Source organism: Papio anubis, chromosome 1, assembly GCF_008728515.1.
Source record: "Papio anubis isolate 15944 chromosome 1, Panubis1.0, whole genome shotgun sequence".
In the NCBI taxonomy this organism is placed as follows: Eukaryota; Metazoa; Chordata; class Mammalia; order Primates; family Cercopithecidae; genus Papio; species Papio anubis.
Window position 1 is genome coordinate 154,642,537 of NC_044976.1, and position 19,001 is coordinate 154,661,537.

The window sequence follows — 19,001 nt, forward strand, 5'->3', positions numbered from 1 at the left end:
CCCTATAGCATTGATGCCAGGAAGAAGAAGTCCCCTGGAGACCTGTGAGGCCCAGGAACTAATAATTTCCTTTCCTAGGGAATGAGCCACACTTACCTTTGGTGGGCACACCAATCCAGTTGAGGTAGCGTGTTAGTTTCTTAGACACGTAGGTTTTACCCCGGGCTGGCAAACCAATCATAACGATGAGAGTCGGGGAGTTGGTCATGTAGGAGGCCCATGCTAGAAGGAAATGAAACAACATAAAATGAAATGACTAGGGTCCTAGTAAGGTTTTCTGGTGTTTGTTTTTTTGAGACGGAGTCTTGCTCTGTCGCCAGGCTGGAGTACAGCGGCGTGATCTCAGCTCACTGCAACCTCTGCCTCCCAGGTCAAGAGATTCTCCCCCCTCAGCCTCCTGAATACCTTGGACTACGGGCACCCGCCACCATGCCCAGCTAATTTCTGTATTTTCAGTAGAGACGGGGTTTCATCATGTTGGCCAGGATGGTCTCAATTTCTTGACCTCGTGATCCACCCACCTTAGCCTCCCAAAGTGCCGGGATTACAGGCATGAGCCACCGCGCCCCGCTGGGGCCTAGTAAGGTTTATACACTGAGCTACGAACTTCATAGTCATAATCTCATTTTATCTCCATAAACCTGTGGAGCAAAGGTTCAGCAAGTCTGAGAAGACAAATAAGGCGATATCAGGCAGGCCACCTGAAATAGAGTTAAAAGGTTATGCAGGCTTCCAGAAAATGCCCAAACCAACACACATCTTTCCCACATGTCTGAGGTCTTCACTGAAGTACCCAAGGTGGAAAGAGGAAAAAAAGTGGCAAGGATAAGAAAGAAAATAACCATGCTGGAGCCAGACCTGACAGCTCATGCCTGTAATGCCATCTATTTGGGAGGCTGAGGTGGGAGGATCACTTGAGGCCACGAGTTCAAGATAAGCCTGGGCAACATAGAGACACCCTTGTCTCTTCAAATATAAATATATAAATAAATATATATAATTATATATTGTAAAATATATATTAATATATTTATATATAAATATATTATATATTTATATTAAAATATATTAATATGTTATATATTTATATATCAATATATTAATATTTGTATATAAATATATTTATATATAAATATATATTTTTGTATATATATAAATATATATATATCACTTAGCCACATGTGGGAGTGTACACCTATAGTTCCAGCTACTCAGGAGGATTGCTTGAGCTCAGGAGTTCAAGGTTGCAGTGAGCCATGATCACGTCACTGCACTCCAGCCTGGGCAACAGAGCAAGACTTCGTCTCAACAAAAGAAAGAAAGAAAAGTAATAATGACATCATCCTTAACGTAAGAATGCCTAGAAATATAAAAATGATATAGCTGTGAAGGAAGGTCTAATGCTTACAGATTCTACCAGTGCAGAACTGAGCTGGCTCCTATAATAGGTCCAACAGAGTTTCTGTCTCCAGGATCCCACTCATCCCTTCAGAACCATGGGTAAGAATTAGCTTGCCCACTGCAAAAAGCCTTGCCTCAAGCTGTTTTGGCCTTTTCACTCAGGCCATGAGCTCCTCTTTAAGCCAGAATTTCTAAACCATAGTGAGATTGAGTTGGCAAAGCCTACTTGATACACATTCTGAATAGACCTCAGGAAGCTTCAGGGTAGAGCCAAGCCCACATAGGGCATCAGGGCCAATCTGCCACCATGGCCCATGTAAAAGCAAGACAATTGAGAAGCATTAACAGTCCTCAGTCTACCCTTCCTTAGTAAATTAACTTACTTCAGGAATGCTCATTTGCAGCGATAAGTCTCACTGGACAGGCAGGGCAAACTGGATGTTCAGGGGACAGGTGACTTGTCTAGGGACACATAATGAAGCAAGGGTATAGCTGGCACTAGAACACAGATCTTGTGCTTCCTTGCAGCTTTTCTCCATAAAAAGAGGTTCCTCATCACTCTGCTCACAGGGGCTGGCTCCTCCTGGCCCATCTTGCTGCAGAGGAGAGGTGGGAGAAGGACCTGCACTGCTGCCGGCCACTGTCCCAGGGCCAAAAACCACACTGAGGTCATCTGGGACAGCTCAGGCTCTGCCGGCTCCAATGAGGGAAGGCTTTGCACAGGATGGGGGGAAAAGGAAGAAACACCTTCACCTCCCACTTCCCACCACTGCTTCCCAGAAGGTGCCCTGCAAGTTGCGGCTGCCCCTCTGCCTGGTACTAAGGGACCTTGTAAGATTAAGAAACAGTTCTGTAAAATGGAGGTACTGGATGGGAAACACAACTTTCATTTTTTGAGAAATAAATGTAGAAAGATCTCAGTGGAGAAGTGGGACGAGGGGCCCCGGTAGAGAACCAACCTCGGAAGGAAAAGTTTCCTAAGGGTGTTTGGCAAGAAGTACTCAGAGTGACCCTAGTGGTGAGGAGGGAGAAGTGGAGGCCCAGACCTGGGGTCAGAGGGCTTGGCTTTTAGTCCTTTACCCACTGTACACACGGAAAATTCCTGAGTCTCAGCAGGAGCCCCTCCAAGGGAGGTAAAGGAGCAACGTAAGTGATTTTCATCTCTGTTCAAATAGGGAGCTCAAAGGCAGGCAAACTGTACCCTGAAGCCTCAGCTGGCATTAATCCCTAATCACTGGCCCCTAACAGGCAGATAGCCTCTGCATGGGATCAGCTGTCTCAGGTTTAAGTAGTAAAATCCCCTGAGTCTTCACTTTCACCAGCTCAGCTCAACGCCTGCTCTCACTCTCCCATGATTTGGCTCATTACCTGCACTTCTAGGCCTGCTTTGTCCATACCTTCCAGCCCATTAGGCACATCCCCCAAAGGTCCTATTACCCTCCCAAAGCTTAAAATGAACTGATACTTGGGAGCTGCTCTGAAGGCAACCAGGGAACCAGCTGCTCTCTGTTTACCCATGTGGACAAAGAATGCTAAGAACAAAAAAAAAAAAAACCGTATCCACCTGGGACCTCCCAAGAGCCCTCCAGCAACGCACCTCTCGCCTCTGTCCAGAACACATTTATACACACCTGCTACAACCAGGGCTTCTCATTTTCTGGAGTACAAAACTAAACCACACTTCCTATCTCAAATTACCACACTGGCAATAGTAGGAACATTCTGTCCTGCCTGTTAAAAACACAAAACCACCTCCCACTACCACCTGATTAATTTCAGAGACAATGTAACCCATCTCTTGATATACATTGGAAAACTGTTTCATCCTGAAATTCTCTTCTACCTTCTTTAAGCCAGGTTTAACTCCTTTTCTCAAACTTAAATTCATTTTCCTTTCATAATGAAGGGGTGGCCTGCCCCTCCACACCTATGGGCATTTCTCATCAGGTGGGCATTTCTCCACAGATAGGAGGAGAGACTGAGAAAAGAAAGAGACACATAACAGTCTGATCTCTCTTTTCCCCACATATAAACTTGCTTAGATAAAATGAAGACTTGAGGGTCAGCGGGCGCAGTGGCTCACGCCTGTAATGAATACTTTGGGAGGTCAAGGTGGGTGGATCGCCTGAACCCAGGAGTCTGAGACCAGCCTTGGCAACATGGTGAAACCCTGTCTCTACTAAAAATACAAAAATTAGCCAGTCTATAACCCAGTCTCAAAATAAATTAATTTTTTTAAAAAAGATGGACAAAAAAAAAAAGAAATGAGGACTTGATAACTTCCCTCATGTAAATGGAAAAACTCAAGCCTGGAGAAATTAAGAGCTTTGCCCATGGTCCCACAATAGACAGTCAAGGTCAGGGCTCTGACCAGTCTCCTGATCTCATGACTGCCCATTCAGTCCCAGCTGCCAGCTCCTGTGCCTCATGTCAGCACTTGACAAAGGTACCTTCATGGTAAACACAACTTGCTCTCCATTCTAATCCTGAAGGATGGTCTGGGAGAGCAATGGTTCCCAGCCTTTTCAGTACCCAGGTTGTCTTCTTTTATTGGCTCTAAAGAGAGCCTAATATTTAGAAATATGCTGCCCATAAAGCATGTTTCATTAGTGATATTTTATCTTTATTCATCAGAAGTCAGAACTGCTGATTATCTCCTGCCGGTTGACAGGCATGAAATAACCAAGTTCATATAACTATGGTCAAACACTAAGAAAGCTGATGTTTCAGTTAACCACTATGGCTATAGTTGATGCTGCCCAATTTCCATCAAATATCGTGAAATACTGAAAACAGCTTACAATATAGAACTTTTCAGGAAAGCAAATTAGTAATACTGATGAACACTTCCAATGTGTCTATCTTTCCTATCATTTCTGTAGGAAAAGTTGCTGGCACAAATGTGCAAAGGTGTACATATAAGAATGGTCACTGCAGCACTCTTTGTGATGATGAAAAACTGGAAACAATTTAAATGCCTATCCGTGGAAAGCTGGCATATCCATACAATGCAGAATGAGGTAAATCTGGATTTATCAACGTTAAAAGGATGTCCACAAGACAGTAACTTGTTTAAAAAAAAATGAACAATATGAAACTACCTTTATTAATAGGATATACAGAATAAGATGTCTAAAAGAAACAAACTTGGAAGAGACAGGAGTTTTTTACTTTTCACTTTCTAAATCCTTTCTGTTATTTGAATTTATGAACATACGTTGCTTTTGTATTTAGGAAAAGGTACATGGAAGAACTTGTCTGTTCCGTTTCTCAAAAAAAAAAATTAATGCTCAGGTCAGATCAGTCATCTGTTGCCAGGCTGGAATGCGGTGGTGTGATCTCGGTTCACTGCAAGTTTTCTCCAGTTCGCCATTCTCACCTCAGCCTCCTGAGTAGCTGGGACTACAGGCGCCCACCACCTCGCCCGGCTAATATATATATATATATATATATTTTTTTTTTTTTTAGTAGAGATGGGGTTTCACCATGTTAGCCAGGATGGTCTTGATCTCCTGACCTCATGATCCGCCCGCCTCAGCCTCTCAAAATGCTGGGATTACAGGTGTGAGTCACCGTGCCAGGCCTTCCATTTCTGCTTTCATAAGCCCTGAAACCAGTCCTCTGAGCACCTTAAAGGCACCTCGGCCAGTAGCCCCTCTTCACCCCATCCCAAGAGCAGTTGAAGTCCCAGCAATGCTCCTTCGGAGGTTTTGGCTCCCTAAAGTCATTCTTCAGCCCTGAAATCCTCAAGCCCAGTCACTTCCCGGAGTCAAAATTAGCCAACACAGGTGTAATGAGCAGCAAGGGGACAACGGTTAAGCTATTAATAAAGCAGCTACTGATGTGAACACTAAGCAGCCAGGGGAACCAGCTCCAAAGTACAGCTCCATAGCAGAGGAAAAGGAAGTAAGTTAACACATATACTCATAACTTTATTTTCTCCTTTGACTATGTCTGCAACAGTCTCACAGCCCAACTGTGACGTGAGGAGAGAATGAGGTAAATAAATCACAGTGGCTTTAGGAAACCTTCTTCTTCTTAGAGAAGAAAAAGGCATTTAGAGAAACTAGAGCTTGCAAAAAGAGATCAGAGCCCAGAGCAGGAATTAGAGTCTAGAAGACAGGAAAGAAACCAGGCATTACTGCTTCCTTGACTAATTGAAAGCCCTCAAGGCAGATGAACTACTAGAGTTAGGAAAGCAGGTAGAACAGATTCCTACCATGGAGAAAAAAGCAAATTAGAAGGACTGACACAATTATCGACTCTGACCCCCAGCCCCCAGCTTTCTTTTGGATCAAGCACCCTAGTAACACGAGTGTACCTCCCTGTAAGGGGTGCATCCCAGATCCCCAAATCTGGGTTACAATATTGTCAAACAAAAGAAGAAAACATTTTTTACTGAAAAACCAATTCTTCACTGGTCTCTTTTAAATAGTGAGCTTCCAATACAGCATTTGAGTATGATTCAATATAAACATTTCAGGAATAAATACAACAGGCAGATTGAGTCACCTGTGAAAAATAGCACACATTGGCTATATGCTCAACACTCTTCTGAGTGCCTTCCTACATTTAGTCATTTAATCCTCACATCACTTTTGGGGGAGATACTGTCAGTATCTCCACTTTTAAAAGGAGTAAACTGAGGCATGGAGAGGATAAGCAACTTGTTTAAGAGCTAAGAAGTCATAAACCCAGGATTCAAACTCAGGCAGTCTGACTCCAGAGGCTACACTCAAACATCATGCTATACTAGTTATTTCTCATGGGGTATTCTGCCCTTAGCACCTGGCTTCTTGACCTGGCAGAGAAAAGAGACCCTAATTGTAGACCCTAACTTTGCCAACCCCAGTATCATGTCCAGCCAGCTGTTTCTGTCCAGCAGGCTCCATGGGTGCTAGGTGAAGAGAGATTATCATTGTCAATCATAAAAGTGACAAGGGCATGACATCAAGGTCGAGGCTCTGGGAAAAGCTTTGAACATGAGATGATTCCTGGTCTCATGCTGGTCGACTGTTTCCACCTGCTGACATATATATAACTGACTTGACTAATTGGTTATATATACATATATATATATATGTATCTCCACTGATGTGAGAAGAACTGACAGGATTCCACAGGAAAGGTGCCATCCAGAAGCAGAGGCAAGAGTTAGCATTCCTTGAAGTTCCCCAAAATATATGGGGAAGAGAGTCCCAGACCTTTTGGGGAGCTATGCAGCCTATAATGACGCTTAGAAATACAGATGCATGAGGACAGGAAATGATGCTTCATCTCCTCGCAAACCCTCCTGCTGTCTCTATCTAAAAGACAAGCATGGGAATGCTCAGGTGAAAGCTGTCCTCAAAAAAAATGAACCTACAGGGAAAATAGTTTACAAAGTACAAAGCCTAAACCTGTGAGAAAGTAAGATGCCCAAGACACTGTGAGAAGCCAAGTGTCAGGGCTCATTCCCCTGAGGCCTGAAAGAATGAAGCCAAACAGCACTGGCTCCCATCTGTAATTTCTACAATGAGCAGCACTCTCCCAAAATTTAGCCCAACAGATAAAGCTGGTAACATTACCAGCTCTAAGTAATTCCTGCACCTGCAACTGTGTCTTACTCATCGTGTGTACAATAATGTTTGTTCTAACTTCCATCAGCAAGCCAGTGTGCAAATGTCCCAGGAGACAGAGATTCAGTTAAAGAAAGCAGTAAGAAACTGCTGGACTACACCAGTAGTCTAGCCCCAAGAACAGACATTTCGCTAAGTCTACTTGTTTTAGACAGGACATTCCACCCTGGAGACTTTGTATTAAATTTCCATGTCAAAGAATTATTTATCGCTCCCACCAAGCAGTAGAGTCTAGGATTATAACTATATTCCCAAGATAAAATGCTGAGAGAGAGCAGTCCCTCCTCTCTGCCAGAACTCACAACATTTCTTCTCTGACATTCGAAGATTTGGGGTTTTAGTTTCATAGCAGTTGTTGTTCTGTTCTGAGACAGATGCCCCAGACATGGCAGCTCTTCAGATGTCTGAAAGAGAGAAGTAGAATGTAAAAACGGGAAGGGGAAGAAGGAAGACATAAAAGAAAACTCAGTGCATTGGATCCGTGTGGTATAAGTAAAAGCACCCTGGGCCAAGAGTCAAGTTCAGTCTTGTTTCTCCCAATTAGCAGCTACTTCTCTAGCCCTGTTTCCTCACCTATAAAAAGAGTAGCGCTAGAACCTTACATTTATCTGCTGACTTACGAGTCTACATTTACAAACGTTATCTTCTTCAGTCCTTCCAATAATCTTGTAATTAGACAGATTTTGCTACCATTATTTCTTCTCCTCCTTTTACAGATTGAAAATTTGAGATTCATCGGATTAAGTGGCCTGCTCAAGGTTTCATGACCTCAGATTCTAGTTTTAAGAATCTGGGCAGAGTAGTGGCAGCAGTTGGGGTGGGGTGGGTTATGAATAGACCAAGTTCATTACCAAGAAAGTAACTCCAATCTAATGGTAGGGCTGTTTCGAAAAATGTGGGGCCGGGCACGGTGGCTCACTCCTGTAATCCCAATACTTTCGGAGGCTGAGGCGGGCGGATCACGAGGTCAAGAGATAGAGACCATCCTGGCCAACATGGTAAAACCCCATTTCTACTAAAAATACAAAAATTAGCTGGGCGTGGTGGTGCGCGCCTGTAGTCCCAGCTACTCAGGAGGCTGAGGCAGAAGAATCGCTTGAACCCAGGAGGCGGAAGTTGCAGTTAGCCAAGGTCGCGCCACTGCACTCCAGCCTAGCGACAGAGCCAGACTCCGTCAAAAAAAAAAAAAAAAAAGGAAAAATGAAAAAGAAAGAAAAGAAAAAAGTGAGGGACGTGGGAAAATCTCGAACATATTCCCTGAAGGAAAAACAGTAACTGGACCTCAAGACAGCCCTAGCTAGCACGTCACTCATTTCTCCTCTGGTGCATTCTCAAGTCCTGCTCCGCACCCTCTCCCTAGTTACCTCCGGGACTCAGTCTAAAGAACACCGGAGAGCTGAAGTGGTAAATGACTTCCCCAAGGTCACCTCGGGAAGAGAGGTAAGCCCTGATTCGAACTGGAGTGGGAAAGTCCTGAGCTCATGCCCCCAATTCAGACAACAGGGGGCTGGTGAGGACGGAAGGTCCTGCGCCTTCAAGAGCCTTACACGATTCCTTCACTGACCACACAAATCCTCCAATCCAAACACCGGCTCTGGCTCCCGGTCCCAGAACGTCCGCGCTCCCTGCCATGCCGGGCGACCAGTACCTCGCCCCGCACTTCACCCGGGGGCACGCAGCCCCGGCATCCCGCCCCGCTAGACCCCACCCGGCGCTGCGCAACTGTGGCTCACCCTACGATCTCTCCTAAGATCCCTCCCTGCCTTGGCCCCGGCGCCTCCCCTGTAACACTACCGAACCGAGCCGACAGCTTGTGGCCGGGGCCGGCGCTACAGTAGCCGGCAAATCATGTGAGCCCGTCTGGCCCCGCCCCCTCGCGCGTAGGTCCTCACCTGGAGAGAATCATCCACCAATCGGGCGCCTGCAGGGCCTAGGGGGCGGGGCCCGGTCGCAATCGCCTACGCGGGCTCGGGAAGGCTGGTGTAAGTGGGAACCAGAGAGATCACAAGCACCCGAGTTTCCCAGTGCCGCGGAGCCTGGTGGCATTGTTGCTTGGTAACTAATAGGGCTGGGGGCGGGGTTAATAAAAAGCCTGGCTTTTTTCTGACTCTCGCGAGAGTGGACTATTCAGTAGGCGCCTTGAGAGGGGGTGTGCCCTTTGAGTGACGAGAAAATGCTGCAAAGATTAACGCTCTCATTACTGAATCCCAACAGAACCTCATTAGATCCATAAATGGGAACGTAAGCTTTAAAGATGTTTTTGCTAGAATAAACTACCACAACACTTGAGCTAATTATGCCTTAGGGTGTATACATACCCCGTTCCACAGGTCAGACGCTGTAACCTAAGAAACTCAACCACTCTCATCGTTGAACCAGAAGCTTCCCTGGACCCACCCATACACCCCAGTGGAATTTTTTTTTTCTTTTTTTGAGATGGAGTTTTGCTCTTGTTGCCCAGGCTGGAGAGAAATGGCACGATCTTGGCTCACCGCAACCTTTGCCTCCCGGGTTCAAGCGATTCTCCAGCCTCCAAGTATCTAGGATTAGAGGCACGCGCCACTACGCCCCCCTAATTTTGTATTTTTAGTAGAGACAGGATTTCTCCATATTGATGAGGCTGGTCTCGAACTTCTGACCTCGGGTGATTCACCCGCCTCGGCCTCCCAAAGTGCTGGGATTACAGGTGTGAGCCACCGCGCCCGGCCACCCCAGTGGACTTCTAACCGCTCCTACCTTCCCTCCTACCTACCCCCCAACTCAGGCTGTATCATCTGTTGTAGTGTCTTGAAGAACCAAGGAGGAAAATTGCACCAGCAGAAAAAAATTGAGTCATGAAAGATGTGAAAAGATAGAAACATTACATATCATTTATTCAGAAGCAAAGTCTTTTACAGTGGAGGTGAGTTTGGACCAAGTGAACTACACTTTTCATAGTTGCCCCAGCGGGCCCGTTTGATGCTTGATAAACCCACTCTAGACAAGTGGGACTTGCTGTCTGGATACCGGCTGGATAAAGAACAATGAGTATAGATTTCTTGGAAAAGAGACATATAAATTCAGGGATGTCTTTATTCCTCCTTCGCCTGGGAATTAAACTCATTCTTCCAAAAGTTCAAACAGTTATCTCCTCTTTGAGACTTTTTACAACTCCCAGAGTGCTCTAGTTGCCCTCTCTATGTCTATACAACTCTGTCTTTATTCTTTCAGCAAGTATTTGTTGAACATTTTTTATTTGCGATTCACAGTCCTGGGTTCTAGGCACACACGGTTGAAAAGGTACACATAATCTAGCATTATCACGTTGCTTTGAAATTCAGTGGCTGTGTGTCTCACACCCCACCCTGTCTCCCAACTGCAATCAATACTTGTTACAATGAAGGCAGGAATGAAGTCTTCATATTTGCATGCCCAGGAACTGAACTGGAATCTGATGACACGCACTACATGACTCCTCCTTACACTGCCACCACCTGAATGAGGCAGCTGCCCTGGGCCCAGATGCTGACCTCATACTGTGCTTTCTGATGTGGCAAATAGACGTTTTCAAGCAGTCCCAGGGAGGCAGAAAGGCCAGTCCTTTGGCCCCTGGAACCTCAATGAGTCAATGTTTAATGCAGCCACGAGTCTAGTCACAAGTATAATTGTTTTTGACTGGTCCTTTGACTCAGTGACCATTCCTGGCATTCGTTTGCGTTGTGAACTATGATTCTGTTTCTCCTAATGTAGTCTGGGTGTAGCGTGGAAGCCCCAATTTAATAATTTCCGACCTCACTAAGTGCAAGGTCACATTCCAAGCTCCAGAGCTTCATTAAGGAACTCCTTCCCCCGCCCTCTTTTCTTAAGCATATATGCTACCGACGCGGAGGGCACCTCACTCGCTCTACAAGTAGCAAGACCCGTTGTCCTTTAGGAATACGGAGGTTTACATCTTCGTTCTGAGGGTGGGGGAAAAATCAGTTGTCACTTTAAAAGAGTTCGCGCTTAAGGTAGAAGCCGCGCCGAAGCGTCGCGAGAACTGTAACAACCCGCAACTTCTCGCGATGTTTGGCCCCGCTAAAGGTTGCCATTTTGGAGTCCACCCGGCGCCTGGTTGCCCCGGCGGCATCGCTCAACCGGCTGCCGGGACCAAAGCTGGTCCGGCGGGTGTCTGGCCTGTGGGCAGCCGGACCGACACGATGTGGCGGCTCCGCTGCAAGGCCAAGGACGGCACCCATGTTTTGCAGGGGCTGTCCAGCCGGACCCGGGTGCGGGAACTCCAGAGCCAAATTGCCGCCATCACCGGGATCGCCCCCGGCGGTCAGCGAATCCTCGTCGGATACCCTCCCGAGTGCCTGGATCTCAGCAATGGGGATACCATTCTGGAAGACTTGCCCATCCAATCTGGTAAGGAATCAGGGCTGGGGCCAGGGAAAGTCCCCGGAGGACGGAGAGGGGCGTGAGAGAGAACAGAACACTAGTCAAGGCAAGGTGGCTGTGGGTCGGCGGGGGACTTTGAGGCCAGGGGCGAGAATAGATCAAAGAACAGAGAACTCTGACGGGGGCCGGGGCAAGTGTCTAGCAACTCCTTGTCTTGACACAGGGTTGAAAGGGAACCCAAAGCCTTGAAGTCCCCGTTCCCCAATCCGCTTTCTGGGCGGCTTTGAAACTATCCCATTTTGTTTTCCGTCGGCGTCCACAAAAATATGAAGAAGTAGGGCCTATTTTCTCTGTCCTTATGTCTCTTTTCCCCTGTATCATCGATGAGATCTCAAGGATGCAGGATTTTTTTTTTCTTGGTTCATTTTTGCAATCCCCTTCATAGATACTTCGTTTGACAGGCATACTCATTTTCGAGTCAGCTTTTAAACACCCACTGAAAGCCCTTTCAATTTCTAACCAGTAGCAGTTATTTTTGTGCCATATCAAAACTTGAACATCAGTGTTTATAATTAAAAGCTTTCAGTTGCTGTATCAAGGACGCTGTAAACACTCAGAGTAGATAAGTTCCCAGAGAAGGAGACCCCCCTAGCGGCCTACTCTGTAGTGAGCACCTTCTGTAAAATACTGTATAAGGAAAGGAAATTTTGTTTTTGAAATGTATCTTTTTAGGTAAGCTTAAAGTTGTTTACTCCAGACCCCTTCACTAAATTGGGATGCAACCTGAAGTGTCTTTGTTCTTTGTTCTTTTTTCATCTTTATGAAAATTCAGTGAACAAAGATTGTTACTGGTAACTTATTTGCAAAGCTGTCTTCTCTTTAGTAACCCCAGTTTATGCTTTAACTCCTTCAGTTTGTAATTTACAGACTTGGCTAGTGAACACTCGGTTTCTTCTATAATTTCTCTGCAGATCGGGATTTGTTTTATTTTTAACAGGTGACATGCTGATCGTTGAAGAAGACCAAACCAGGCCCAAAAGTTCACCTGCATTTACTAAACGTGGTGCTTCTAGTTACGTCAGGGAAACTTTGCCTGTGCTTACCAGAACCGTGGTCCCAGCAGACAATTCTTGCCTCTTTACCAGTGTGTACTATGTCGTCGAAGGAGGAGTCTTGAATCCAGCTTGTGCCCCTGAGATGAGACGCCTCATAGCACAAATTGTAGCAAGCGATCCGGACTTCTATAGTGAGGCAATACTGGGAAAAACAAATCAAGAGTACTGTGACTGGATCAAAAGGGATGACACTTGGGGAGGAGCAATAGAGATATCGATTTTGTCCAAGTTTTACCAATGTGAAATATGTGTAGTGGATACACAGACAGTAAGAATTGATCGTTTTGGGGAAGATGCAGGATATACCAAAAGGGTTCTGCTTATTTATGATGGCATCCACTATGATCCACTTCAACGTAACTTCCCTGATCCAGATACACCTCCTCTGACCATTTTCTCCTCTAATGATGATATTGTTCTTGTACAAGCACTGGAATTAGCAGATGAAGCTAGAAGAAGGAGACAGTTTACTGATGTCAACCGCTTCACCCTGAGATGCATGGTATGTCAGAAAGGATTAACTGGACAAGCAGAAGCAAGGGAACATGCCAAGGAGACAGGCCATACCAACTTTGGAGAAGTGTGATCTATGCATGAATGAGGGTTGAAGTCTACTACCTCACGATCCAGAAGGCTCTGGGTTTTCCAATAAGCTGTCGTAACCCTAAAGAACAAAGGACACAATGCTTGAACCATCCTTTTGACTTAAAACCACTAAGACACTGAAATTCCTTGTTAAGATTAAAATTAGTGTGCAAGTTTACAGATGTGTGTCTACAGTGGTAAACTGTACATACATGCCTCTTTCTGCTGGAGTGACAGAATAGGTGATCCTTGCCACCTACTGACACTGACCTGAAGATTGAGATTGAGTATTATAAACTAGCACCCAGCAGCTTTAACTTGTAGAAGAAAGCATCACATTTTGGGTAATGTGGAAGGCCTCCTGTGAGTCCACTGGACATTTACCACAGTGTCTCCAGTAACCAAGTCTTTTTAAAAACTCTGAATGAGTTAAGTTTCTAAATTATGAATTGATTCATCAAATGAAGATACTCAGAATTGTCCAAACTGATTTTATATTGCAATTTGGTACACTTTGTAAATGTGTGCTTAACCACTGATAAGTACATCACAAGCAATTTTTACAGGGATGAGTCTCATCCTTGAGAATGTTACCACAAAGCAGGAACTGATTGTGCCCTGTTTAAGATCTCTAGTGTATAAAAAGTAGAATGTATGAGGGAAAAGGTGCCTGAGCAGCTTCCTGAAGCTTTAAAAGACCGTTGGCCTCGTGTTTTAATGCAATTCATGTACTGCTCTTTGTCACATTGGATAACATTTTAAAGTTAAGCAGGGTATTTTTTTAAATTGGAAATTCCTTGAAATTTGAGTCCTCAGTTTTTTCTTCATTTGCATAAAGATTTGTCTGGGGGGATTTAATTTTCTCAGCTTTTTGTTAAGAGCACTTCCTCCAAAAAATTTTTTTCAAGTAATAATGCTCTGCTTTGGGTTGGTTTTTGTAAGATTTTTTGCACACCTAAACAGTGTTTGCTTTTGTGCTAGCCTTATCCCTCCACTAAGGTTATTTTAAATAATTTCACATTTCTGCAAATTAGCACTTTGCTTGTCTGCAATCTTTTACTTTGATTTTTGAAGTTTTAAAGTAATTGGAGTAATACTGTTGAATGAATTTGTTTCACTTCCAAAATAGGAAAAATTGTAAATCCTTGCCTTATGCAGCTTTCTCAGAATTCTGCTTCTTCCTAATACTAGATGTGTAGCCATTTGCTTCGTGGACTAATCCGCAAGGCACACCCTCTAAAACTTAGCTTCACTACAAGATCTTCCAGATAAAGTTTACTACCTCTTAATTATTCTGATCAGGGATGCTAAATTATAATTTGTTATGTATTATCTCATATAATGTGAAGAGGCTTAATGTTGTGAAGTTTTGTTATTTTGGTCTCATTTTTTATTAAGTATCTCACTTAGAAAATCAGTGGTATACTTTAAAGCACTTGGATCTTTTTCAGCATATCTTCCTAGCAAATGTTTTAAAATTAGCATTTACTTTTAGCACTTTCACTTGGTGAAGGTGGCCATATAAAATTAAGGAACATTTGAACAATATAGGAGAAAAGTACTTTTAAGGGACAATTCACAAAGTATGTTTGAAATTGTCAGATGACATTTCTTGAGTACCTTTTGTGTGCATAGTTATTTTAGACAATATAAGCTGTTATGATCAGTATAACTTAAAAGTGTTTAGTTTTCTATTTTACTGAGCCTTAAAAATAGCACTGATAAACTTATGATACTTAATGTTTGGCAATCATAATATGTTCAAATTAATAGGATTGAAAATCTCTCCACACCTGACTCTAATCTGGTCTAGATGGTTTTGGTTTTGTATCTTTTTTATTTCTCCCAGAAAATATTAAATTTAAAACTGTAAATTAAGAATATACCACTAGATAACAATTATCAAATTGAGCTTTATGCATCGTTAGAATGCTTACCTTCCTTTCTTTGCTACTTCAGGAGACAAAGTTGACATCTGCTTACTGCAGCTTTAGATGTAGAAGTTTATTCATGCAACAAATATTTATTGAGTAATTTATACTGTGCCAGGCATGTTTTGATATGTTTCTGTTGTATGTTTTGATATGTTCCAACATAAGTTTCTGTCACTTTAAAATTCAGTATATATTTTCTACAGTGGGTAAATTTAACAAATGGAAAGGAAAATTAAACCCCTTCATTGTAAGTGCTTTGTTTACATATTAAGTGTCAAGTATTTATTCAGGGGATCTTATTTCATTCTATTTTATCTGTCATGTAGGTTGTCCATTTACCAGTTGGACACAGATACTCTGTCAAAGTCCTTTCAAAAATGACTTTAATCTGCTGAAATTTAGCACTAGTACTTTAGTGTTCTGATCATGGAAAATTCAAGATGAAGCTTTATTTGCGGACCATCTGATTTAGTTATTGAGCATTAAAAACCTAAACCTTTCCTCATTCTAAACTCAAGCTTTAAAACCTCACAGAATTTACAGGGGTTTTTTTTTTTTGTTGTTGTTGTTTGTTTTTTCATTTTTTACTGTGCTTATTAAACTCTTGAAATTAGTTATTAAAGGGAGTAAATTCTCATCTTGGGAATTTTGAAAATCTGTGGACTTATAACTTTCAGGAGGATTAAATGTCTTTAAGTTTTGTACTAGAGCAGAGTGAAATCCTTCTTCCTATTCATTCAGTTTTTGCCTGCCATAGGGGAGGTTTTTTTTTTTTTTTTTAAATTAAAATGAGGACAGTTTATATCAGTGGCAAAGTGAATAAAGACCTCACTTTCCCACCCCACCCTTCTTCCTTTCTTTTACTCTTCTTTGGATTAAAGGTCAGGTGTAGTGCTATGAAGATTCACTCCTGAATAAAGTGATTTCAGAAGCGAAAATTGAATATACCTGGAAATTTTGTGATGTGTTAGCCAAGCGAAGATATTAGTGTGTTACATCTTTTGCTAATGGTTTGTGGTTGATTTCTTCATTGTTTCCCATGAAATTAGCATAGTCAGGTAGTACCCTTGAAGCTTGACTGCTGGTCAGTTTGACCCTGTTTTTAACAACTAATGTAGTCATGCCACTTGATTATTCCATGAAGTCCCAGCAAAATAATAATCAGGAATTAACTAACATTATGTTATCTATCTAATTTGTCTGTGGCCCCAAATGCCCATGCCTAACTTGCTTCTCCAGTTTATTCCTTCTGTGTAGGGATTAAAACGTGGGTGTTGCAAGTTGCCCTAAGCTAAACATAGTTTTCTTACATCTTTTTGAAAAAAATGGAATGGGAAGTATGCAAGATTAAGCAACAGCGATTTTTTTTTTTTTTTTTTTTTGACGAATCAGGTGACCTTCCTAAACATACTAAGAATTACGTTCTTTCATGTGTTGAGACACATTTAATTTGTTTGCAGCACTTTAACAAAAATATGGACTAAAAGTTTACATGTTGGCCCTCTAGGGATCTAATTAAGGACATTAAAGTACAATTCTTGAGCTACTATCCATCAGCTCTTCTTAATCAAAGATTGCCATCAGTATAGAGTGTATCTAATGGCACAGCATTCTGGTGTTTTGATAACAGTAGAACTCAATTTCAGTAACTATTAGGAGCATGGTCTGTGCTCTAGCATTAAAAATGTTATTATAATGTGAATATCTTGTATTCATTGTACAATGCAGTATTCAAAATTGTCCTTGTAGTGCAAAGATGACTGATAATTTCTAAAAGATTTGATCCTTAAAACTTGTTTGTTTCCAAGCAGACTTATTTTAAGGAAACTGATTTTTGAGTCAGAGGCCTTAAAAGTGTCATATACAAGTGACATCATTTTAAGTCCAAAGTGAAACACTCGATTTGAATAAGCTAGTTTATTAACTAAAGCTGTTTTGTTATGAAGTGTTACAGTATTTCAGCACATGTCATTCAACATAAAAAGAATATTAAATGTCCCTGGTGTGGGAGAGTGTTTATTTTTCTCAAAATTAGCTAGCATTTTGCTTACAGTGCTTTGAATATTTGACTTAAAATTATTATTGATGTTGAATTGTAGGGTGCTGATTTAGGTCTTGATTCACATACATTTAAAGGAGGTTGGTAACCCCCTCATGGTAGAGTGAACGGAGAAAAGGGCCAAGAGGACAAAGTACCACTGAAAAAGAAGAGATTGTCAAATAGATGCATTCCTAGTCATGAATTATGCTTTTCCAAACATTTTTAAAGCAATGCCTTTGTGTCAACTCAACCCTTCTTCCCCATTTCTTATCATAGAATATAGCATGGCCATAGGTGAAAAAGCTTGTCATTAAAGTATGAAACCATGAATTATAAGCATTTTGCCATGATGCCCTTTTATACTTATGTTTTTAAAAGTACTAACCAACATACAGGAGTTTAGGAATAGTGAAGATATAATTTGATTAAGTTGTAGGTAAACAGAAAGGATAATCTTAGGCTCAGAATTTCTACTGTGATTACGAGTCTACTTTATAAACTGGTATAGGCTATGTAATTAGCCCGTAAGTTACTTAAAGGACCAGGGGACCTAATTTTTGTCAGTTTTCCAGTCACATTGGTGCCATTCAGGACTCCAGCTGTTTACAGGAAATATGTACTTAGCAGAGTAGTATTTTTCCTTGAAAAAAATTTAAATTCAGCCTAATTACAGAATGAATATGAATAGCTTGTGAAAAGGGTTAGAGAACAACAATATTCCTATAATTTCTGTATTAATTCAGTAGAGACAAGTTCCTGATGCAAAAATAAAACCACAAGACTGTCAAATTAGAGCTTTAGAATATGACTTGAAAAAATAGGGATGGGCAAAACAGCATAAGAAAATATTTTTTCTTAAGATGGACAGTGTTTTCTTGTTTTAAAAATGTTTTGCCTATTTGCCAGCATTTTTGGAAGTAATGCACTGCTGCTACCTGGAAGATGTCTAACTTCATTTTCTACAACTCTTACGTGATTTTGCCATTGTCATTAAGATGCATTGATTTTATTTATGAGGTGTATGACTTTGAATATCTAAATGCTGTATTAAGTGACTTGTTTCAAAGGAATAAATGAAGTGAAAACATTATTGTTTTGAGTTTATTTTGGGATCAGGGCAGAGGGCCAGTGAACAGCTATTTTACTCAATATACATGTTATCAAAAGCTTACCGCATCTTTACCAAAATCTGCCTAATATCACCATTTAGGCAGACTCAGTGAATGAGATAGGAGAAACTAAGGTATTTCTCCTTAACGCCGAAAGGCATTTGAAATTCCCATTCATTGACTAAATTTTTTTCTAAATCAAATCCTGCAAGTTGTAATTCAATATTTGTTGCTGACAAATTGTCAATGTGGAAAGGCTTAATATTTCTTTCATAATAGACTGCAATCTTTGTGAACTTAATCTGTTTGAAAATAGCAACATTACTATGGTAGGGTTTATTTCATCTTTGGTAGTGTCAACATTTAAACATGTATTTGAAGCAACACTGTGGCTATTAGAATTGGCCAGAGTTCAGGTTCCCTACCTAAACTAAACTACTTACCCATTCTTTCACATTGAAAGCTTAAAAATTAAGGAAGTGAAACTAATAATATCTAATCAAATTGTACAGCAGCATAAAATATATCTCTGGGGGTCAGCATACATCCAACATAAGAATAAGTCAAGCCAAACCTCACATTACAAGGTTCATAAAGAATTGCTTGGGTTGTGTGATGGAAGCTTATTGAATAATTAATTGTGCCCATAAAGCAATACTTCTCAAAGTTGGTCATCACATTACCTGGGAACTTGTTAGAAATGCAAATGCTCAGAAGGAAATCAGAAATTGGTGAGACCCAACAATCAATTTTAATAAGCCCCCAGGCGATACTAATGCATGATTTAAAAAAAAAAAAAAAAAAAGTTTTGGAATCGTGCCTATCACTATGGTTGTTTA

The 19,001-nt window shown here is 41.9% G+C and overlaps 2 protein-coding genes across 12 annotated transcripts in view; one reads left to right on the forward strand and one right to left on the reverse strand.

Annotated features, from left to right (window-relative positions):
* Nucleotides 1-19,001, reverse strand: part of PFKFB2 (6-phosphofructo-2-kinase/fructose-2,6-biphosphatase 2) — a 47,039-nt gene that overhangs the window by 18,757 nt on the left and 9,281 nt on the right. For 3 of the 11 annotated variants that reach the window (XR_001895975.3, XR_001895955.3, XR_638284.3), the window contains exons 1-3: nucleotides 8,753-8,876; nucleotides 7,322-7,423; nucleotides 97-222 (exon numbers count right to left, since the gene is read on the reverse strand). Coding sequence is in view for 1 of the 11 variants with exons in the window: in XM_003893183.5 (XP_003893232.1) it covers nucleotides 97-222; nucleotides 7,322-7,406 (211 nt within the window). In the remaining 10 variants the exon portion in view is untranslated. Of the gene's footprint in view, nucleotides 1-96; nucleotides 223-7,321; nucleotides 7,424-7,870; nucleotides 7,986-8,566; nucleotides 8,887-8,911; nucleotides 9,007-12,481; nucleotides 12,570-19,001 lie in introns of those variants that run through there. The other 8 variants (XR_004178893.1, XR_001895959.3, XR_001895965.3 and 5 more) reach the window with 8 other exon arrangements.
* YOD1 (YOD1 deubiquitinase) lies at nucleotides 10,869-18,140 on the forward strand. The gene is made up of 2 exons (XM_003893184.5): nucleotides 10,869-11,405; nucleotides 12,376-18,140. The coding sequence occupies exons 1-2, from the start codon at nucleotides 11,063-11,065 to the stop codon at nucleotides 13,077-13,079; spliced, it is 1,047 nt and encodes a 348-aa protein (XP_003893233.2). The 5' UTR covers nucleotides 10,869-11,062; the 3' UTR covers nucleotides 13,080-18,140.